The 25,730-nt window shown below is 37.9% G+C and overlaps 1 protein-coding gene across 4 annotated transcripts in view; it reads right to left on the minus strand.

Annotated features, from left to right (window-relative positions):
• Positions 1 to 25,730, minus strand: part of stxbp5l (syntaxin binding protein 5L) — a 189,849-nt gene that overhangs the window by 143,965 nt on the left and 20,154 nt on the right. For all 4 annotated transcript variants that reach the window (XM_084725403.1, XM_084725401.1, XM_084725402.1 and 1 more), the window contains exon 2: positions 14,386 to 14,483. In XM_084725403.1, the coding sequence (XP_084581529.1) occupies positions 14,386 to 14,483 (98 nt within the window). The remainder of the gene's footprint in view (positions 1 to 14,385; positions 14,484 to 25,730) is intronic.

Here is a 25,730-nt window from a genome sequence, read left to right on the forward strand (position 1 = left end):
GTAACACATCTCAGCAACACTGTTACTTTACTCAGAAACAAAATACTATTTTATTTACACAGCAAGTCCTCATACCTAAACATCAAAGGAGGCAGCTAGTCAGTGTCTTGCAAAATGATCAATTTTTCCGAAACAAGTCACTAGAGTGGGCAACTGAAAGTTAGATGGCCATGGATATGGTTAAAATTATTTTTTATCTGTTTCAACCAAGAAATAAAATATTATCTTTTACCGCAGGTCAGTGATTCTCCAACAGTCTTCTGTACCTATCTGCCACTCTCCTATACCCACATCTTCTGACTTTTCACTGTCACTAATCCCACAGCACAGTAATCATAGAAGCTGTCGGTGACCTTTGTGTTTTAAAGGTTGGCAAAAAGTCTTTAGACATCAGATAAAGGCAAAGGTCAGCCTCTCTGTTCAAGCCGAGGTAATACCCTTTTTCTTAAAACAACACAAATTTGCATTTTTGTAGAAAAATCCCTTTTCCTGCTTGGTTATCTTACCAGCTTTTACATATAAACACATATTTCCACAAACCTGTTCCAAAGTGCTACTTGAGACAGCAAACAAAAATAATGACAATGGTCATACAAACCTGTTGAAACCAACCTAAGCTCTCAAAAAATGTCAAATGGCATTGAAAATGTGATTTTGACTCTGAGCAGCCAACAGATTTTGAATGAACTGATCAATTGATAAATTGAAAACATTTCCTGTCATATTTTCTACATTTTTCGATGTATCATTTAGCACTGAGTGGACTATCAATGTATACCAGTGGCATTTCCTGAACTATTCTCAGTGCTGCTATTAATAGGCAGCTGACCTTTCATTCCTCAACTACCTGACCATTCCTAGCAGAGTGCATGATGGACCAAAGACCAAAGACTAGCAGACAAGGGGATAAGGAGGACAAGGATGAAAAACATGATGTATGATGATGTAAATAATTACTGAAATCATAATAGTGACAGCATAGACAATTGCTTTAAAGTTGAAATTCAAAATGCAAACGTGGCTTGTCCAAAAGCAAAACCAACAGCAAACATACCCCAAATGACTGCAAATGTTATAATAAATGGCAACAGATCAGCAGTAGGCTGGTCACTGGGACTTTTAAGTATTATATGTTATGTGCTTCATGTCCAATTTTCTCTACACAGAGTATCCTAATTTGCATCAGGACAAAAGACAACAGGGCTTCTCCTCCTCCAGCTGCTATTTAACACTTCAGTGACTAAAGATGAAATTAATGCAATCAAGCTCTACTGAAATTATTTTCACACATAGAAGACTAAGGATCCACTGTCCTACCTCCCACAGGTTCCTGAAAACTGTGTAACATTTTGACATCAATACGCCTTTGCCACATAATTGTGAAATCCTGAGGATCCACTGGATTTTACACTGTGCTGGTGGTACATCCAAGGCATTGCGGAAACTTTTGTGGATTTTCCAGGCAACTCATTTCCCTTTCAATTGAACAGAGTTTTTACTTGACAAATTTTAAACACTCAGAACAAGCATCCTACATCTCTGACCCATTAACCTTGAGGAAACACACTTTTTTCCCCCTGATAATGCTGCAGCGTAAATTGCAAATCCCTGTTGGAATAATACAAGTAAATACTTGAATATCTGTTGATGGGTGATATAGCAGGTGGCCATATTGTCATATTCAAGTTTTAAGAACTCAGACTGATGCCTCTACACTACCAACATAGACAAACAAGACCCTCTGTGAGAATACTGGCTATTTCTGTATTGTTATTCTTAATGCCTGCCACCAGGTTGGATTCTCCTTGAAATCAGATGAAATAAGCCTAATCAGGAGATTTTTATTTAGAGAATTTTATTTTGGTGTCATATTTAGCAATTCTATTTTGTGACTACCACGTTTGTCCAGAGGGCCCTCCAAAATCAACATAATATGAAATGTCCTTGTACTATATTTAATGAGAAACATACAATAATTAGTTTAAATGACCAGTATTTCCGGTGCAGACTACTGAAGGTAGCAACGTTTTATCGTTTAGTCAACTAATCCACCAAATTAAGTTTCATCATGATACACAATATTATGGCAATTCTCTGGACGATGATACGATATTTACTCATATCATAAAGTATTAATCCAGATCAGTGCATCATTACATCTGTCGTCCATATCGCTGGTAACTTTATCCAAAATACCAGGGTGGTGGCAGGGGCGCAGGACGCATTGTGGACACACACTGTTGTCATGTGTTATAGCAATTAGAGTAAAACTATCACAAATTACAGACATGAACCATGATTAATTTGACAGTAAAAGAATGTATGCTGTATGATGCTACAGAAAGCCATATCATTATGTGACTCACAACGAAGAGTTCAGGGCTTTAGCAGTTATGATTGCAGTGAGTGCGGTGCAACTGTCCACAGACGTTCCTATGCAGTCTGGGCAGATTTTCATAAACAAGATTTCATCAATTGTCTCACTCTCTACGCGCACACACACACACACACACACACACACACACACACACACACACACAGATACAGCATCTTTATGACTATAAGAAAGAAAGCAATAGATTCAGACTACATGCACTTGCCACAGAGACTTCAGAGCAGATAGCTGTCTTCAAAAATGTGTGTACATGTGTGTTCGTGTGTAATGGGTACACAAGATGAGACAAGATGAGCTGAAGAGAAGTGAACTGCATAAATCACATCAATATACTCACAAGATGGCTATCATTCTAATAGGAGAGAAATAAAGATGGCACAAAGAGAAAATGGTGAGGGTTAGAGATTACACAAAGAAAGAATAAAGGAAAGGGGTTTTCGTGCCCTGTCGGTAAAGTACTGTACATACAGTGCAAAGCAGAAAGACAATGGGGACAAAGATCAGACAGAAAGAGGGAGAGAAGGCTGTAAGTGATATGGGTGTGGGGGAGGAGAAAATGAGAAGAAAAAGATGAAGATCAAGAAGAAAACAATGAATGAAGAAAAAAGTTAAGAGAACGCAGAAAAATGGAACCCGACAGGGGAAAGACAGAGGGAACAGAGGAAAAATACACCTTGTCTGTCTTTCTTGTTTCCTCTTTTTTATAGCGAGACATTTAAGTCAATCGGACACACACACACAAAAAAAAAACAGTGTGATAAAGGCTGTCTTCGTGACAGAGACCCCCAAACTGCAGAGCAACATGGGGGACTGGGTGTTTCTCCTTCCCCCTCTGAATGGCACTGTAGATGGAATCATTATAATGCAGGAAGGAAATGAGTGGTTTCCAACCAAACCAGAAACACCAGTGTTAATGGAACCCCAAGGAAGAATGAGGTCTAATTAAAAGAGGAAGGGACAAAAGGACAAAATGAGATCACTAAAACACCACAGTTGCTAGCTTGCAGATTCAGCCTACTAGCAAAACATGTTAAGGCAACATGATACTGAAACAACAACAGTGAACCTCCAGCTACACTCTGCATATTATGAAAGACATAGGAGGTAAAATAATATAAAAAGAAGAGGTTTAAAGATGCATCATATAAAATACACAGGTGCTGGTAGTAAATACAGGATGTAGAAGAGAGGACAGAAGATGGAAGATGGAAGACAATGATGTGGCCAAATTAGGAAGATTCTTACATAATCTGGTGGAATTTAGTATCTGGGTGCCATTACAAATTGAACATCATCTGTTTAATTGAGCAGGTTGGAAAAACAGATCATATTCAGCCAACAAAATAGCCCCCCTTTCTTGTACTTGAGAAATGCATGATGCATGCGATCTCAACATACATGAAAGTTTCCAGTCAAAGGCAAACAGGGAGCGTTAAACATCTGCCATTGTGAAAAAAAAAAAATCACAGAAAACATGGCTAAATTATTAAACAGGTGTCGTGAAGGCTGAAAAACAGCATGGAGCCAGTTTCTAAGAGTTTGTTTGCTCATTAACTGAGCAAGCATGTTCAGATTATTTCAAGTGGGATTGTATGAAGTACTTATCCATAATCCGTGTAGCACTTTCATCAGACAGCATTCAGCACACCCAGAGTTTGGAGATGCAGCAAAACGTATTTTAGCCACCTAAAAAAAGCCCACCTAAAAAATCATGTGCATGCTATATTCAGTGAATCCAAACTAAGCTTTTGAAACACCAACATTACCTATATGTATATACCTACAGTATAGTGCACACTTCAACTGTCATTAATCTTTTAGGGGGACTTTTTTTTAACTGGCTAAAATACGTTTTGCTGCTGACCCTGTCCACAGCAGTGCATTGCTTAGCTTCCTACACTGTTACTCCTGCTGCTTCTCCAAACTGGAGGCATGCCAACTGCAATCTGCTGTAGGTAATAAACTGACTATGGCGAAGTACCTCACACAGTCCTATTTCATATTATAATCTATCCCTTTAAATTTCCTATTTTCTGAATTATAAGACATGTAATGAAATCAAAAATCCATGTGTTGCTTTATTAATCATTGAAAAATGCAAACTTTAGGTGGTTCCTACATTCAAAGGTGAAGATCTGCACCTGTTCTTTGTTGCAAATCATTTTAAATTTAATCATTTTGGAATTTTCGAAATAATAATTTGAAGATGTCAAATTGGTCTTTGGGAGCTCGCAATGAGCGTCCGTCATTTTAAAAATGTCATGCTAAAAAAATCAATAGACTCAATGATCAACTAATAATTAACTGCATGATAATAATCATTAGTTACAGTCCTAACTGCTTTCATAAAACATTTAACTCTCATTCACAATAAACTGCTATACTATTATTTTTCCTAAAGTAGGGGTAAACTACAAACTCGGGCCATTAATTCTATTATCGTGCACTTGACAAGGGTAAAGTAAGGATAGGGTGCAGTGTGTGGTCATGAGCAGCTTAATATTGCTGCTTCATCCCTTTTCTGTCCCGCTACCAGAGCAGCACTTTTGCTTGCTCACCTTTGGCGCCTGTAAAAATTGCCATTACTCTAGTTTACAAATAGAGGGCTGCAAATCCTATTACGTGTAATACAATCAAGACCAAGTGAGTCACTAGGCACAACTGTACATGTTTCATTGTGATTATGAGTGTATGTGATCATATCCATGGGAATGGGTGTGTGATAATGAGTTTAGGTTTGGAGTTCGTGGTAACAGTGGTGACAGAAATTATGTAAACAGAGCATGGTGTGTGCAGCATGGTGTGTGCAAATACACCCACCACGCTTGATCTGGATAGCATCTGATTATGGCACTGACCACCTTCTGTAGAAGTTGAACAACTGATGGCAAAATAGTTGTTATGTTTGCAGGCCTGCTCACACAGTCAGCAAAGCTAATGACAAAGTGTGATAACAACGAATGCTTAATTGATGACTATCTGATGGCACTGTGTGTCTAACTAGCACTGCAAAGCTGTCCTGTCACACGCACTGTAAAAGACTGTGATTAATAATGGACTGTAACAGTAGCTGTGTGTTTACACAGACTGACCTCCTCCCATTGCCCGCTCACGGTCCATTGGCCAAATTAGGTTCACTAATTGCTTGCTGCTGGTCATTGAATAAACATGCGGCTGCGGATAACAGAATTCATCCCCAAAAGTAAAGCTGCAGTCTCCTTCTTACCTAGCAACAAGCAGAGGGCTGTTGTCAACGCTGGCTAACTCATCTCCATTACTCAGCACTGTCAACAAATTTCTGGCAGGGCAAAAGTCTTGGCAGTGCCTTGAGTTGATAGAGGAGGACATGCAATATCAGCTTAAGTCAAGCCTATTGATTCACTCTGTGTTGATACCACACCAGAGACATTAGGAATCAGGATCAAATATATTTAACACAGCTTACAGTATCATGTTTCAGCATTATTTACACTTAGTAGCCAGTTTATTAGCTACACATACACTAGCTAAAGCTAATGCAGTCTAATACAACATCCCTGCAATAAATTGTACCCTCATGAAGGTTGTAATGTTTCAGTGTCTGTTGAAACTGAGAGGTGCTGATTCAACTTTATGGTCATTATACCACTTTACCTAATAAACTGGCAGCTGAGCTCATATTGAGACAGACACAATAAGTTGAGTGTGTCATAACTTCTCTTATGTCAAGATAAGTGCTCAGAAACAAAACCAATCTGCCCACTTTTTGACCATGACATGTTATACTGAATGAAATGAACCATGTTCAGCTGTTACATATCACATAAACAGAATTTTTTACTGTGGAAAATCAACTTAAATAACTAATTATGTTTTTAATCAAAAGCTAATTGGAATCAGGACTTGAAATTAACTTTTGTCTTGGTTTCCCGCAACTGTCCTGAATTCTACTTTCAACTGTCCTATAATTTATGACCACTGTACCAAATAGAAGTTCTTATTTTCATCCTGTAACCTTAAACCTATCCTTAAGACATGAATTTTAACAGTGTAATTGTCATTTAGACATTTTACACCACACATTACATAAAATGTAAGAGAACACATGAATTGACAATGTCCAAAGTGGTGCAGAAATTTGCTCTGAAGTTTCTCTACTGCTACAGAATTGACCCTTCACTTAGTATCACCTTCCTTAGTTACTGTTGCTACGCCTGTCAAGCTTTCCAATCTCACACTGCATTTATGCAGCTTACAGTGATGTGGTGGCAGAATAATTGTTGAAACATGTCTTGGATCCAACAGACAAGTAAACAAAAGTAGCTTCTCATTTCTAGCAGGCTAACATGGATTTTGTCAGCTACAATGATGAGTCTCATTTCATAAGTGTAGCTGGCTAATGCAGGCTAGTGCTAACTCCTTGAGTCAGCCTGGAAGTTCTTCTCCAGCTGTTTTAATGTTCCCATCTGACACGTTTTAAAATGTATCAGGTGGAAAAAGACAGAGGCTTAAGCTAGCTTACATCTCAACACACATTTGTCGGACAGTGAAATACTACACATATATCTACATGATAAGATGACAGAAATACACTCATTAACGAGGAAAAAGGAAGCACAGGAACTAGAATAAGAGGAGCAGACCTTAAGATGGTCAGCCAGCCAGACCAGCTATGCCATGATTGCCTAAGGAAAAGAGCCGGGATAAGAGCTGGAGTGAGATGCATCGTCATTGGCCCGCTTTGATCCTGCACCAGCCAACATCCTCATCCTCAAACTGAAATGCCACGGTATCTAACAAATTTGCCTGGAGGTTAAGTTATTGCAGCTAGCAAGCTAGCATTAGCTGGACATGCTTATGTTAGATTACATGCAGACCAAATTTAATCTATTCCCCACTTGTGCTCTTGTGTTTCACGTTTTTGACAGGCTATAAACAAGACGCCACTCTCGAGACTCATAAGTATCACTCTTCTCAGAGCCCCAGTGTCACTGCTTTAATATGTAGAGCAATACAAGTTTTGATAGGCCTGCAGCACCTTAGTTACGGTTGTTAATCTATGACTGAACAGTTGTTGTTAGGTGGTGGGGCTTAGTGAAGGGTCAATTGTCCCAACAATATATCTTTGCGTTTCAGGTGCTGTTTTTATTCCTTAATTTCTAGCACTGCTTGGAATCCTAATAATTTTAACAACAAACCATATATTAAACTGTCAACCAGCCTCAGCAATGTCTCAAAAGGAATCTCACAATGATTTATAGTATTGCTGTTAACTGTCCTGTGTGTTATGAACAAGCTGTTGATATCAATATGAACCCTCCTCTCATCCTCCTCCTCCATCTCACCATTCATTTCCATTTCTCTCACCATCTCTCAATTCATTCTTGCTCTTCCTCTCTCTGATCTGATTGACTGTTATGAGAAGTGACTGTCAATCAGACTCAGGGCAATTCCATTACCTGAACCCTTTATTGGAACTACATCCACTTTCACTGTGCAGATACACAAACCAACACCAATAAGAAACAAACAGATATGCACACGCACACACACAATATTGACACAGGTAGATGGCAGTCACAGATGCACACTCACACACACACTTAACATGTTTTCCTCTGTTCCATTTGCTCCCAATAAACCAAATCTCAGCATATTTTGGTAATGTCGCCCCAAGCAGCAGGAGGAGTGTCCTAGGAGCCGACTGCAGAGAGCCTCACTGCCAACCCACTGCGCCAACCCTGATGACATCGTCACTATGCACCATTCACCAGAGCAGGACCTGTCCCACTGTGATTGCCTCAGCTGTTCTTATTAAATATGTGAGACACTGCAGACATTAGTAATACTGTCCAAAACAAATCACTATCAAAATGGTTAGTAGCAATAGTGCTGCTGAATGCTGGTGAATCTTCCGTGCTTCTTGATCACTATGGAGGGTTTAAGATCCACCCACTGAAAAATCTTAAATGGGACTGGGAAGCAATTTGAAAATAAGTGATTTGTCACTCAGGAAATGTGGATATCACAGAATACTACTACATTTTACTGCACAGGATTACAGTACGTGGTTGCTTACTAATTTGTACCAGGAGAAAGTCTATAGGTAGGTAGGAGCCACAGGAGAAGACAGAACACAGGAATCATGTGAGAGAATCTATAGTTCCCACTAGAGTTGTCACAATACCAGAATTTAAAAATCTGATACAATACTAGAATAAAAAATGACTTGATACCTCTTTCAATACCACAGCATAAAGGAAAAAAGTCCCAGCCTCATATTAACAAACTGCACACACTGCCGTTACAGAAATAGTCCCTAAATGCTGTCTGGTTTTGCCATGCTGCAAGCCAAATTTCAAATTCTTGATGTCTTTACATTTCGATATTCCAAAAACATAATTTCTAAAATGCAACAGGACCGTTTCAACCATGGATAGCACTGTTATGTGTTGAATCCTACTGTATTGTCATTTAGGTCTATATTTCTTTCAAACCAAAGAGATCTGATGGCCCCAGCAATTATCACACAAACCAAATTCTCTCGCTCTCAGCCAACAGTAGACTCGGTTTTATAGTTATACAAGTCTATGACATATGGACTGTTGGGATTTGTTTCATATGTTCTTGGAAAACAACACACTGCACCATTAGATGTTAAAACCAGTAGGCAGATTTATTTGGTAAAATCTACCCTGCAGCTAAAATAACTGTAAACATAACAGTGAATTCCAGAAATATACAAATGAGTTTAAAGAAATGCCACTGTAATGGGCATTCAGTACTGTGAAGCCCTAAATGTAAGTGTTAAAATTTTGTGGATTTGTTTTTGTGGGTGTGTAGTTGTTAGTTCACATAATTTAAGGATGTTTTATTCAGGTCATTATTATTCAGAAGATGCTTTTCTGCCCACACTAGTATCTTCAACCACTTTTTGCTATGTTCTTTTATCACATCACTCTTTCTATGCTTAACAATACAATTCTGTTGCCTTCCTCCTCCTCAGTGTTCTAATGATACCCTTATCTCTTTCTCCCTTCCTATAACTCTATGTATTTCTCTACCTGTGTCTTTCCTTCACTCATTTTTCTGCCCATTTTTTCCTACACCTGAAACACATAGCCATGACTTGTTGCAACTCCACAATATGCTGAATCATTGACACTGCTTTGCCCCTAACTCTTCAATCATTAAACAAATATGTTATCAAAAACTTGCTAAAGCTCTAAATCTAGATAAGGTAAATGGTTCAATGGTTGTTATTACTTATAAACATATACTAACCCATTTATTTTTCAGTATGCATGGTATAAATTATAAGATTATATTATTAAAGGCACAAGTCTTCCTTAAATATATAATATACTGAATGTGATCATAATGAGCTTAAGCCCTCTAATGTCCCAAAGTCTTACTTCAAACAAAACACTAAACCTTGTTAACTCCACACCCGCTCACTTTTCTTTTGAGGCTTTGGATTGCAAATGAATCTGACCAGTTAATTCTATCATGAAAGGAAGGTGAAAGATAATACTTCTGATATCTGCTTGGAAAGCTTGGAGACTAGAGGAGGGTGATACTGCCCTAAAATAATAGCATAATATGTCCAGATATTCTGTGATATTACTGGCTATATTAAAAAAAATATATTGAAAAATAGCTGTTGAGCTCTTCCTGCTGGATTTTTAGCTCTCTTCGTATTCAGCCAGGTGCTTCTGCTTGAGTTGAAGAAGTGTGTTCGTTGTATTGCCCCCTTTTGCTGTTACAATCTTCTTGACCTTCTCACATATTTTGTTGTACATCTGAACTTTTGTAACCAAATTTCTTCCACACTACTGAAGTCACTCCCCCGTTTGGACTAAACTCCTCCACCATGTCGTAATGTTTTACTTTCGCTTTTTGTTGCTTTTGATCAGCATAGCGTCAGAGGTTGTAATTTCCCAGTTGAAATTTTCAACATCCAACCTCAAAGTGTTTCAGGTGCATGACACCAAAAGTAAACAAAAAACATGGCTGACCCTCACAATTTGATGAGTTTCATTGGTAAGTGTACACTCAAGTGAACCTTGCTTTAATGACACAGAGGAGGAAAAACGAGGCGTAAGGTACAGATACCAACACATTTTATTTCATATTTTACAACTAATAGGGATGTATCAATGAATTTTGAGACAGTTAAAAATCGATACAAATGTGTGACGACTGAAATCGGTTGAGATGAAGAAGGAATCGCGATGCCATTTTAAAAGGGCAGACCACGAAATCTATTTTCATATCTGACTGCACAAGACCACCCTGACCCAGAGAGAATAAGGCATGGATGCTTCTGACAGAGCTGGGTGGATATACCGTGCGTAATTTTGTACACTTCAAACTTCAGAAACACTTTCAAATTCTGTTTCCTACACCCACAGTAGTGTTAACAGGATGGAGGAAAGAGGATGGGAGGAGGAGATGTGGATGAGGAGGAAGAGGAGAGGAAAGGAGGAGCATGGCCAGCCATCTAACTGCTCCATTGAGGTGGCTGGATCGGTTCGCCTCTCCTCTCCACCGTACCATCTCTCTCCCCGCCTCCTCAGCCAGCGGAGCTGCATAATAATGATGATGATAATTTAAGGTACAACACATTTTCAAGGTGCTTCAGTGTAAAACATAATAAGTTACATATCTGCATGACATTTCCGGTTCATTTATTGCCATACTTTTTGCAAGCGTTCACATAAAATAAACTATTTCCACATGAAGCTGCTTTGGAGACGTCCTGGCATCTCCTTATATTGCGTACTCTCGCGCTTTCACTCCTGGAACCAGGAGATCTGGCTCTTTGCTTTGAAAATCTTTTCTCTTTGTTTCCTCCTGGTAAATTCGCCATCATGCTGCCATCGCTTGCGCTCCTGGAGCACCTGCTTCCTAAAAGTGATGAGAGCTGACTTTCTGGTCTGCTTATTGCATGTCGGCCTATACATTCATAGCATGGTTTGTATTTTGCAGCCACACCCTACCTCAGACATGTTTTTTTTTCTGAGAAATAATTCCAGGAATATTTTTCAGTCATAATTTGTCTGCAAGCTCATTCTGTTAAAAAAAATCATGAGAAAATCATGTTGTGAAGCCAGTATCAGAAATCGTATGGAATTGTGAGTTGAATGTATCATTACATCCCTGCTACCTAGCATTGGCAAATTATTCTAACACCAATTTCAATGCAGAATAAGATGATAATATGCCTTATTTTATGCTTCAGTGTTATTTTACGCTTCCGTTTACAAGTAGGAACTCCAACTTTGGTGATGTTTCACTGTACTTTTTCTGGTAGGGGGTCAGAAATGTTCAAGTTCCAAGTTGCCTGAAATGCAGCATGTCTAATGGTATCACTCTGTCAATATGTTGTAATATTACCATCACCACAATATGGGCTTTTTTGGCATGGAAAAAAAATATAGCAATATATTGTGAACAAAAGGAAGCTCTTCTAAAGTAGACATTTCAGATAGTGCATGCTCTATCTTCATGAGACATATCACATCACTGCAGTATCTAAACTGGAGCCGGTATCCAGGTATTATGCATACAAACACATAATCCGAGAAATATAACTAACTTTTCAGTCACATACATATTTAAAAGGGAACAAAATGTTTTCTGACAAAGCAACGAGACTCCATGGAAACCTATGTATATTGATCACTCTTCTGCCCATACTGATGCACACATACCATACATATACTTAGGCACTCAGGGAGACAAACATGCCTACACACCACACACTGAAAAAGCACCTCCCACAGAGAGCCCACATAACCACAGTCCCACACAGTCGATCAATAGTGTCACTTGAATGTTTAACTCTGAGCTGCCAGAGATCAATATATATTGATATTGATATCTTAACAGGGACAATATATATATATATATGCCAAATAATGACTTATTGCTACAGTAGAGAGCAGCAACTACAATATCAGTCACAGGAGACAAACAGAAGAGAAGGAGATGGGGTGATGGTTTTAAATAGCTTTTTTTTTTTTTTCTTTTTTTTTTTTACATGGTGTGCTGCCCTACAGAGACTGAGCGAGAAAAAATGAAAATCTGGTGAAATGGTGAAATATCCTTAGTTGGTTGTTTGCACAGCACTAAGACAGTGTAAATATAGAACAAAAGCAAAAGGCAGGACTTACTAATGTAGCACCTATGAAATAGAAAAGGAGCATTAGAAATTTCTGCAATGGCTACTGCCTGTATGCAGAACTTTTATAGATACAAAAGAAGGGACATAGAGAGGAGAAAGCATGAGAAAAGCAAAAGAGGAGAAAAACAAAGAGAGACCATGACAGAGGATGACAGGTGGACGTTCAAAGCCCTGAGAAGAAAACATGAAACATTCAGACAGGCTGTGAAGGACAGAGGAAGGGTGAATTGAATAAATAAAAGCAGAAATAAGGGAGGAAAAAGGGTCCTCTAGACAAAAGACAATGGAGGGTGAGGCAGAGAAAAAGCAAAATAGAGAAGTGCGTATATGTGAGAGTGTGCAATTGAGAGAGAGAGAAAGAGAGTCAGTGACAGGCCACATGGGGGGAGAGGAAGGTGTGTGCAGCATGTCAATACAAATGCTAAGTCACTCAAGGGCTTCCATCCACATGAAATCTCAGCCTTGCTTCAGAGTCAGGCATTCATGAGAGAGATATAGAGAAAAGGTGTAGATTAAGAGGGAGGGAGAGGTAAAGGATATCAAACATATACATTTGGCTGAGCTTATCATGTAATCAAGTCACATTTTTGTCTCTTTTCATCAGCTATTCCCTGTGACATCAAACACCACTGTGCACCTTCTCCCTTCTCCTCAACAACCAGCTTCCTATTCTCCATTTCTTTCGCTCTCTTTCAAATATCAAAACAATGTCACATCTCCCTCTTTCACAATCTCTTTTTTTCCTCTGTTCACTCTGCCTGTCCATCTATTATCCCAGCAGCACCAGCAGTGTGGCTGCTGCAGCATCAATAATTGTTAGCTGCCTTGGCCCTTGGTTCCCTACAGGCATACTGGGAACTCTGGGTATTTATGAGGGTGTAATCTCCTACCTGGGTTGCACACATGTCCTCTCCCATCGCTGTGACCGGGTGACCCAGGGGATAGGTCGTTGGATGGACAGCTCTAAGCCTGCAACATGACAGCCGAGCCACATGAAATGACAGGGCTGGAAGTGGGATGAGAATTAGGGGATGGGGAGGGAAGGGGGAGGAAAGAAGGCCCCTGACTGGAGACACACTATAGCAGCACCACAGGTTTATGTAGGAGTAGATTACAATATTGTTCACTATTTCTGTGAACAGTGTTGTAATTTCTCCTTGTAAATGTCATGAATTACTTAGACCAGGGGTCAGCAACCTGCAGCTCTGGAGCTGCATGCGACTCTTTGCCCCTCTCCAGTGGTTCCCTGTGGCTTTGAAAGAAATTATATGGAAATTAATACACTTGTTTAATTTTTATTTAGCATTGTTGTAGGCCAAAAGTGATTCTTACATTCTCTTACAGTGCCAAATTGTAAATATGTGCAGCTTATACACAGAATAAAATAAATGTTTTAACAGTTCAACAACTAAAATGTGTCTATGGCTCAGTGCCTTTTCCGTTGAATTTTGCTGATGGCTAGTCTTGAGTCTCCCAAGCTAGCTTTGGGTGCCAAATCCATAAAAATAGAGGTCTTAGAGGAAAATAGACATTTAATAGTTGCAGCTCCAGACAGATTTTCTTGGCCAAAAAATGCTCTTTTTATAGTAAAGGTTGCTGACCCCTGACTTAGACAAATATCAATGACAAATATTTTAATGTTTACTGTGATAGACTGTTTCATTGTTTTTTTGTTTTTTATAATGTACAACAATAAATAGCGGAAAAGGCCAGCTAATGTATTTACTGCTAGGACATAACTATGTAGTTATGTAGATATAGTTTTCGAGTGTGTCTCAGAAAGAGGAAGGGAGGAGGTGACCAGATGAGGGGTAAAGGATACATCCGTACGCCGCCTGATCTGGAGCCGATGGCCAAGATCTTCTGCACAGGGTCAAAAGCCAAAGCTGTGGGCTGATAGGGAAAACCATGACGCACCGTCTGCAAGGAAAAAACAAAGAACAATATTTAGATGAAACAAAAAAAAAACATTTTAGGATTAGAGGGTAATTGAATGATTTTATCATCTAATGATTTTGCCTGCCCCTATGACATTCTAGTGTGTGGTGAATCCAGCTGAAGCTTTATCATTTTGAAAAGCTAAAAGTTCATCTTCTAAAACTGTGACCTTTAATTGTGATGAATAAATGAATCACTCTGATATGTTATTGTTTTCAAAATAAATGGGTAAAAATAACTAATGACACCAAGGACATTGTATGCGGTGCAGCTTTTTATTGTCAGCCAACAACTTTTTTAACTGTCAACAAATATTGTAGGACTTTATTGGTTATGGACTGAGGCTGTTTAAAAAAAAAACTAAAGCTTTTACAGCTTTAAAAAAGCAAAAAAAAATTTCTGGTGACATTTTCATGTGTGATTGCTATGGTGACAGTCTGATATGCTAATTTAGTTTATGTTTGAAACTGCAGATTGCAGGTGAGTTAAAGCTAATGTATTTACTTTTACTACGGTAGTCCGCCACAACCACAAAAAGTGATAACTGTGAAACACGAATGGATCATAATGTTGTTGCATTTATTTGTACTGAAAACATTAAAGATGCATCTGAGTTTCAATGAACTGACAGCTTATTGAAATTCAAAAAGTTAAAAACCTATACAAGGTCAACACTCTTCCATTAATAAAACATGAAGACTTCATCCTGCATAATAAGTGAAGTAGCTGCAGTTTCTGTTAATGTTGTATCTGGATCGAACTGAGAGTAGACTAGCCTTAACATTCATATGCCAAGGCCTGACTAGGCAAAGCGGTACTGTCTCTCACACTCCCACTCTGAGGTGCTCTGCATTCCCTGCAGTCTGCCATTAGTCATGTTAAATTTCCCAGCAGTGTTTCACTTACACTTAGTTATCTGCTCTGGAGGGATGTAGAAGACATTGACATAACCAGTGTTGAATGGAAATGTTACAACAATATTAATGTTTTACCAGAAAACTGCAGAATGAGAAATTACTGTTTAAAAGACAACTGTGTCAGATTTAAAGCCACCTATCAATGAGCTTGCAAACTGCAAACTCACAGAAAACATGAAAAGCTAAATCTTGAAGCCAGGGTTTGGTTTGTCCAATTTGGGCTAAAGTAGAAACAAACTACATAGATGTAAACAGCTCATTTGTAAGGTAACATGACAATTCATTTTTCAGGTAATTTTTACACATCAAAACATGCTTCTAAATATTATATCCAATTTCTGCAATATTCTGCCAAATAATTTCCATAAATTTTACACACTGGACCTTTAAGAACTGTAACAACACTATATAAAAATAAAAAAACTTCAGATCACAGTAACTACCCTTCAAAGGGGGCTACAGTGCCTGAATTTGAAAATTAATATTTATTATGGAGTAAGGCTGCACAATATGTGAAAAAAATCATACTGCACTTATTTAACTTGATTCATTTTTTTCATCAAAATTTACATTGTCCCTGAAAAAACAAAAAACAAAAAAAAAACTCTGTCACACATTGTTTTGCAACCTCTGCAATTTGGATATTGCACTTGGCCATGTTGCAATTTCAATAATATTTCAATTTTGAATGATGCAGTCCTACGAGTGTCAAATTGTATAGAAATAGGAGAAAGAATAGTGAATGAGTGAACCAGGTAGTAATTTCAGACACAAAGATTCTGGTAACCTCACATAACTCCTAGCCAAGCCCCACTGCACTACATAATGTACCCATGTAGTCGCTAAACGTGGTCAACATTAGTGGTAATGAAAGCTTCTGACTGTGCACTGCAAAGAAAAATGCCCATTAACTCTCAGAGAAGGCCCATAACCATCATGGACAAATAATTTCATTTCATTTAAAATTTTTTAAAAGAACTCAGGCAATAATAAACCTCCAGTTCTGAACCCACAATGAAGTCATCAGTGACTTATTTGTTAATAATATAACACCCATTGTTGCCCAATCCTCCCCACCCCACCTCATCACCAGCACAAACACCTTTGTTTGGCTGTCTGAAGTGTTGTTAACAGAGGTTTTGTGTTGTCATTAATACTGCAGAGGGTTTAATTTGGAGAGATAGAATGACAGTCTGCGGATGAATTAAATGGTTATAAAAAACAGAATGGAATCACTCAGTGGTGATCAGACTCGACAGAGGAGAACGAGAAACAACACAGACTGAATCCCACTGCAACCACAGGACAGAGTGTGAGTGCTTATGTGCGTGTATGCTGTAAGTGTCCATGCTTTGCACACATTTCCATTCATATTCAGTAAGCAAGAGCTTCTGTGTGTGAGTCTACAAGGGCTGGGCCTAAATGTTTAATATTATTATTATTAACACATATTGCATATTTATGAGTGTATTATGAAGGTGCATGTCATACTAAATTCACAATATGTTGATGGTAAAGGCATGTCTCTGTGTGTGTGTGTCTCTCTCTCTCTCTCTGTGTGTGTGTGTGTGTGTGTACTGCTGCAGCATACCAATTAAGACTATCTGACCTTCAGATGCACATACATCTATCATTCGACTAATACATACACAGCAGGGTTCCACTGCTACATACAGGCCAACGAGTGCCTTGCATACAAATGGAAGAGTAAACAATAATACAGATAACCTTTATGGAAGAGATAAAAAATACAGCTAGCATCATACACTGCACATCTATAATGAATCAACAGTCAATATGGATTTGAAAAACCTAGCTTTGTTATGATTAATACATTTGTAATCTTTCATTTAATTTGCTATTATTTCTGTTTTACAAGTCCATTGTAGACCACATTTCCTCGTTTAAGAATGGAATCACGCAGCAAACAGCAATTCAAGGAATTCTCTAATCACTTTTTTCTTTTCAGTAATGTCACCTGCTTTTCTCCAGATAAGCAAAACATTAATTTGAAATCTTGGCCATTGCCAATGTTGTAATGCTTGTTGTTCTGTTGCTCTTTTACCAGCAATTTTCACACTGCAGTTTCAAGTGGAACAGACTGAACTTCAACCAAATCAAATGGTCCAAAAACATGATGAACACAAGGGCTCCTCCAGGTACCTGATCTAGTAAGAATTATTAAAATGAAAATATAAGCTACTTTTATTTTATAATGCTTGAATGTTAGAAATCATCTAAATCAATATATTTTCCTTTATATGGCCAGTTAATAACACTGAATAAATGTGCTAAGCACATATCTTACTCTCTCACTATATTGCACCTGGTGAATCTGGGAGGCATTAGCCTGTAACATTAAGATATGCACCATGAACTCCAACACCACTACCCCAACATACATTCACATATAAGCAATTTTGAAATTAAATGGCTTGACACTGTCATTCTCTTCGTCACTTAATGTAACTTAATGTTGTTGCATGAAACGGGATGGGGTACAAAAGTCAGCTGGTTAAAGTTTGCAGAATGGGCAGTGACACATACATTCACTTGCTTTCCCCACCATCCCCCCCATTTATTGGAGAGGACAAAGAGGAAGGTCAAGTGTTTGAGTTGCCAGGCAATAAGTATTTGAACTCTTGGAAGCAAAGAGAACTGCAGATGATACTGGCAATTTCAATTTGACACTTAAAAACCCATCTTTGACTTTTACTCTGATCTGAAGGGTATTTTTATTAACCAGCCCATTGTACATGGAAATGATTCTGACTAGGGGTGTCACAATTTCAATATTAAATCAAAAATTGTTCAAATGAGCTGAATTTCAACAATCAAAATCAAAGTCAGAATTGATGATTTTCGCTACTCTTTTTCTTTCCAAAAAACATAAGGGTATTGGATACCACTTTTTTAAGTAAAAGTACTTATATTTGGGTACTTGCCAACACTGAGTACCGATACGAATACCTACTAATGAGAACAGTTCTTATAATGAGTATAAAAACATGCTTTATTTTAATCAGATATTCCTCACTTTCTAAAGGTAACAAATTGTTGTTGCTGTTTCCTAGTGCTAGTGTAACCGTAGTTACTGTACACATACATTTTTGGGTTACTTGTATTATTACTGTGCTAATTTAGTGTTCTGTATTAAGTGCTTGTTTGTATTCTTTGTTGAGAAAGAATATGAAAACAAGAAGGCCAGTTGTCAGAGCACAAAACCAATGATTTGTTGATCTTAAGAAATCAACACTCAACAGTCCAAGAATAGCATAAACCAGCAGAGCTACAAATGTTTAAATAAAAAAAAATTGAATCAAATTGTGACATTAAAACCGAAAGTCAAAGTCTAAGCATGTCACTCATACACATTCATACACAAACTCTTTCACATATAATGGCCGTCCACAAACATCCTAGGGAAATACATACATATCTGAGGAATAACCTGGCCAAACATGCATATATTCACAGTCATCCTTGAGGTCTTACCACAAGGTCCCTTCAGGTTCCCCAGACCAGCCCTGGTGCACTGTTGCTGGGATACAGGAGAGCCACCCCCCACATATACATACAAGAGAGCCAAGAAGTGGATGAGAAACACATTTACTCTGGTGAATCTCAGAGTGGCTCATGTATATTTTAAGGCCAAAGCCATAAAGCCATTTTTCTCCCTCTTTCAGTGAGATATTTATATATGTAGTGTATGTGTGGCCTATGTATGTGTATGTGACCAGGTCCACCCATACCTCCAACATCTATCTATCTATCCATCCATCCATCCATCTATCCATCTATAGTAACACAATCCAATGTTATTGCGGTTTGCCATTGTCTAAAATAGAGGTACCTGTTTTATTCAGTCAGTAACATTTTAAAGTCTGATTAGGTAGCTGTTTACAAATGTAAATTACCAATTTATCATGTGTTCAGTCCTCAGTCAGAAACAGTCCTAAAGTCAACAAGAGAAAATAAACACACAGGAATTTCTTAATGTATATTCATTCTGTTGAAGCAGTCAAGATGTACATTTAGAAACACAGTCAGCCGTGTAGCAACTGTTAACCTGCTGCAAAGGACCTGCGTTATGGCTGCCAGAGGCTGCATTACATCAACTCTGCTCTCCATCCACCTCCTCCCCTTTTCTCTTCTTCTGTTGTGTTGTTTTCTCTCCTCCACACATACAAAACCTTTACGCACACAAGCCTCATGTTCAATCAGATAACCCCACACAGACCTCCCCATCCCCCAAAAGACTAATACCACCTCATGCCACCCACCATCCTCTCTCTCTCCACACAGCGTTCAGCTGCAGAGCTGGTCTAGACCCCCGTTTCTATAAATAGCAAGCAGCACCCATGTCTACCACTGCTAGCAAATTGTGCACTGTGTTGACAGTGAAATATGACATTAAAGTCTTAAACATACCTCCATGTGATTACAGCAGTTGTCTGTAACATCTACACGGGTATAGAAGTACACAAGCTAACAATAATTTCACACTAGTGAGTTGCAGCTCATTCAAGATCACGACATCTTTCATATTTGCAGCTTGTAGTGGAGCTAACATAAGAATATGCTCAGTCTATCGGCTCAGTCTTTGTCACTAGGTTTTCCACAGTGTGTCAGCCAGAACACCATGTAATCCAGACCAAGAGGATGAAATAAAGAACTGAGAGATGATTGATACGCTAATAGAGCTGCGCTGATTAGTCAATTAATCGATTAGTCGTGAATTACTAAGTTAATCACCAACTATTTTTATAATCAAATGATCACTTTGAGTCATTTCTTTTATGTGAACATTTTCTGGTTTCATTACTCCTCTATGACAGTCAACTTAATATATTTGGGTTGTGGACAAAATAATAGGTTTCTCACCATGTTATATTTAAACTAAACTTTTATGTCCTCAATGTTGCATCAGGTTTTCCCTGTGGTATCAATAATGGTGTTGAATATCATTTTTCACGGTATTGTAACACAGTCAGAAATTTCAGCATCATGACAACACTATGATAATGGCTGATGGTCTTGTTTTCTTATGTAGGTTATATATAGGCATTGGTATTAAACTGAGACTGTTTCATAGCCATTTTAAAAACTCCTTGTAATAGCTTTATGTTGACACTGAGCTAATGGAGCATGCTACTTTTTTAAGCCATCATCAGTTGAACAGGCCCAGTTTTTATTACATGCATGTAACTTCCTTATGTTACATTCAACCTCTAGACAAGTATTCAGCAAGTTCAAACTGGCCCGACTTAATGACTGATTCACTGCCCTTTAATATGACACATGGCATTACATGGAGACATCACTGCAGGGCCTCAGCTGAGTACAAACGTTGAACTGGGATATGTGAGTAATACACAGAGCAGACTCTACAGTCTGACCTTGATGGAGCTTGGAAACATTTATCTACACAACAACAAAATCACACGCGAAGCGTTGTGCACATATAGAGCAAGAATAAATGGAGGGATGAAGAGGCCACTTGTAATATGCCATTTGAAGCAAGAGCACTGACAAGCTGTAAATAATGCATAGTGAAAGTAGCATGTCTGTGGACAGTAGAGAAAAGCTAATGGAAATGGAAATGTACTGTATATGGGAGACATATTTCTTGAAAAAATAGAAAAATATTTTGATCTCAACATAACAGTACTTTAGTGATCACTGGAGGAAATATGCCAAAATCTAACTTAAGCAGTGGACACATAAGCAGAGATAACTTTTGTTAATGAGGTAATCATATTGCAAACTACAATAAGGACATAGTCAAATATCACAATATGTCAACCAAATGCCTTAATATTACAACAATATTGTGAGGATGACAACTGGTGCATTCACAAAATGTCAACACAATGACATTTTTGATAAATAATCATCAGTCATGTGGATATCACTAAGTGGGTAAAGGGAAATTATAGAAAATCTTGAACAGTCTGGTTCTGAAAATAACATCACTTCACTTGCAGCCTTTAAAACCAGGAAAATAAAACACCATTGTCATATCACGATACAATATCCAAAATCTAAGACAAATCATGTCTCATATCATAACATCTTTATAACATCAATATGTTGCCCTGCCCAACTACAAGCACACAGCCACAGTCACTTATCAATAAAACGTGCTATTTTCAGTGTGGACAGTTAGTAGGACAATGGACATATAATTCATATCCAAAACATTTTTTGTTTTAATTTACAGCAGATGTATTCAAATGTTAAACTTGCTTTAGATTATGTTATTTTGTTAATGCAGTTATCTCTGTATAGTAGACCATTGCTATGTAAAACAGACAGTTGCTATGAACACAGTTCTCACCATAGACTCTGGAGGAACAATGAAATCGTTGTTTGTGTCATTTTGTGTCAAATTAGAAATATTTTCCTGCTACAATACCATGCAAAGGGTAGGATAATGTACAGCAAGCAAGTAACTATTGTGACATAAAGCCACAAAATAATTTCAAACATGAATATTTTGTGTCAAATTATTGATTTTTTAAAAAAATACAAAACCATGTAACGTTAGCTCTAACATAAGGGATAATGTACAGTAAGCTGGTCGTTATCGTGAAATAAATCCTGACAGGATGACGCAGAATGCTGACTCTGTCCCATTCATAATTAATAGCGAGTTGTCTTCAGACCCGCTTTCAGTAATGACTTCAAGTAGTAGCAGTAAGCAGTAAAACATAACATGTATTAGTTTAGTCTGTTATGTTGAGATGGAAACGAACCTTTAATTTCCCTCCAAGGATCAGGCTGTCGGTCCTTTGGCTAACCGCACTCCATGGTTTATGCTAACGCTAGCTAGTTAACTTCAAGCTAGCTAGCCAGCTAGTTACCTTTAAGCTAGCTAGCTCTCGGCTGTTGACAAACGTTAAGCTAACGTCACTGTCCGGTCTATTTCTGTGGTGAAGAAGCTGTGTAACTCCGTTGTCAAAAAAAAAAAAGCGTTTCTTTCATATCCGTAGCACTGAATTTAAAAACGACAGGCAGATAATTTGCGTTTAGCTAAACGCCTCTGTCTGACATCTCTCGGCAGTTAACAGACTCTTGGACGGTTGGGATTGTGCGCAAAGTCCACGCGACTGTCGCATTGAAGAGGTTTGTAGATGTGCGTGCGAGCTTCCGTATCGGCGCTACATTGAAAAAATCCAGTTTCTTCTGAGGTATCGATTCCCTGAATGTATGATAGGCTTGCTTAGCACATTCACAAAACAAAAACATCCGAACAGAGTTGCCAGGTCTGCCTGACAAAACCAGCGATTTAAACCAGCTCAAAAAAACAGCCCAATATCAGAACTCAAAATATGCCCATACAAATCATATATAGTTTATGAAGTACAACAGAATTGCTATAATTGCTAAATGTATTAAAATATCTACAAAAAACACCATAAATGTTGCCACTGTGGCAGCATTTAAAGCAATTTTCCTAAAACAGTTCTTCACCAATGTCCTAAAGCGGCTTTATGTATTTACGTACAGTATCATCATTAATAAACTATAGCTCTGAACACAAACTGACCTGTTGCTTTGTCTTTTCAGTTTCTCTTCTATTTCTCCATTTTCTCATCCTCCCTGCCTGCCTGGATAATATCAGATGTATGTGTGTTTTTTACTAAATATGTATTTACAGTAGTTAATGCAATACTTTATTTCAATTCAGACACCTTATCATGTTACTTCACTATATTTTAATCATATACTTACAGTGTGTATGTGCTGATCTGGCCTGGAGTCAGTTTGATATGATTGGGGGTATACATATTAAATTCACTCAAAATATGGATCTTTATGCATAGATATAATTCATGTTAATTGCCTACAAAATAGGACTGCCCTACCCGCAGACAAAAAGTTGTACCTGCGGCAACACTTCACAAGTAACGCAATTCCGAGGGAAAACCGCGGACCTGGCAACCCTGTCCGTAGTGCCACAATGCAACACTCTCTTAAAGAAACAGGCCTTACCCTGTAACGACAATATAAGAGTAGTAAATTCCAGTTGCTTCAAATAAGGATGACTGTTATCAAGCTTCTACCAACACCAACACTGATGTTTGCACAGAAATTCTATAATATTGATTTTGAAATAAATAAATATCTTCATGTTTGTGTTCAGCCTTTCTATCACTTTCAGGGTGTGTGGTTTTTGAATGAGATGATGCTTTCTCAGAACCACAAAAACAAATTGTACTGTGGACTTTTTAACCATCAGTCCATATGATCACTTTCTTTGAAGATACTGTAAAAATCTGCCTTGATTTGGTAGAACTATTATTGAAGGTTGGTTGTAAAAGTAAAATATTTACAGTAAGTTTAAAACCGATACTGTATAACTGAAAACAAAAACGAGGATCCATGACCTGTATCTAAAATTCAAAGCTTGAGGCACTCTGTACATCTGGCTATAGTCCTCCATCCTATCAGTATAAGAGCACAAACTGAGCAACAATTTTGAGATTTAAAGGAGAAAAAACACAGTTGTGAAACAGTTGTTAAAGGTCAGACAGTAGCAAGGAAAAAGGGAAAATGTGAAGTGTTCAAAAACAGCCATAAGCTGCAAAACTACTAAAGCAAAGAAGCTGATCTTTTGTTTTGCTCAGTGAAAGTGTGTTTCAGTCATGTCAACATCTGTCAAAGCTCACTGACAAAACTACTGCAGTATCACTTCAATTTTAGAGGACAGTGGTCATATTTTTTAATTAGAATTTGGTCAGTTAGGTCTCACAGATGGATACAGTGTTTTGACTGCATGAGAAACATACAAACATACTGCGTTTATCAAACCTTCCGTCTCCTTGCGTTACTCTATGGGCATATTTACATTCAATATGTCTTTACATATGTTATATGTTGCCTGTGTGAATATAAATTGTGCCTCAGCATCACCCAGGTGTTTTAGCACCTGTCCCTTCAGGGTAAATGTCAGGCTAAGAGACAGTAGTGCAATGAAAGGTAAAGTATTCCCATCACATATATTTTTTCCAATTTACAGAGACTTTACAGAGTCAGAGGGCCCATCAAACAAACAAAGATACACACGGCTTCCCCCAACAGTGTTTGAAGGGAGATATTTTGAGGTTGCTCTAAAATTCCTTTGATCTAGACGGGAGCAGCCGAAAATAAAGAGGCAAATCTGAACGTGGGTAGGAGAGAAGACGTTTGGGGGAGGAGTGGAAGATAAGATCAGGGGTTTCTGAATGTGAAACAACAGCTGAAACACACAGTGGCTACACAACACAGCACGATCCAGTTCATCCCATCATTATTAAGATATCCATCAGGTCTGCCTCAGGACCTCGGGTCCAGGGCAATTTTTAGCAAACAACTAAAGTGAGCATGGTATCTAAAACTTCACTGCAAGTACAGTCTTTTGGTTGCACTTTTAAACATCTAAGTTTGATACTGTTAACTATTTGTGCACTATTATTCAGAACATGGCAATATTCTGAATTTAATACAAATCATATAAACAGCATTCTGTTTGGATATTCTAAATTAGTCCTTTTTCTGAATGGTGCATATTCTGATTAAGACGTGTGGGATACATTGGTATTATTACGGTTTTAGGAGCATTTTTTGGACGTATGGCACATTCAGAATATGTGTCTCAGTTGGGGTTTTTACCACCATTTTGCGAATCACAGTCTCTTGCCTGTTTACTGTTTGATCTGTGCCTCGTAAGCAAACAATATGCAATAGTTTGTAACATGCACGCACAAAAGAACAGTCCACATTTTTGATGGGAAGAAGAAAAGCATCTACTTTTAAACATTATAGAAGATTTGGATATTAACAGGTTTTTAGATATGCACAAAATGCTGACCTTTTCAAGAGAGTGGTTTAACAAATGTATGTAAAGGAGACTGTATTTGCACGGTCAAATAAGTCCTAACCAGTGAAAATTTTTGAAAAAAAAAATCATATTTTGAGGCAAAGAAGTATCCAAAATTAGAGTATGAAAAGCTGCATGTAAATATTGGGGGAATATTGATTTTCATTTGGCAACAGCTTGACAGGAATATTGTCTTTTTCAGAAAATGGGCAAAAAACTGAATATTTTGTGCATGTAAACATGCAGCAGGTGCTTATAATGGAACCTGCTACAACTTGATATCAACATGCAGTATTTAACCAGATTTAACCCATTTTTAAAGTGGACCATTGCTTTTTTCACAAAATGACCAAAACAAGAGAGAGATAGGTGATTTGCATTGTAAATGTGGGCTAAATGGTAAAATCATATTTAAAGCTGCTTTAACAGATTTCTTTTACTGATATA

The sequence above is a fragment of the Lutjanus erythropterus genome, chromosome 8 (genome assembly GCF_056507025.1).
Source record: "Lutjanus erythropterus isolate fLutEry1 chromosome 8, fLutEry1.hap2, whole genome shotgun sequence".
Taxonomy (NCBI): Eukaryota; Metazoa; Chordata; class Actinopteri; order Lutjaniformes; family Lutjanidae; genus Lutjanus; species Lutjanus erythropterus.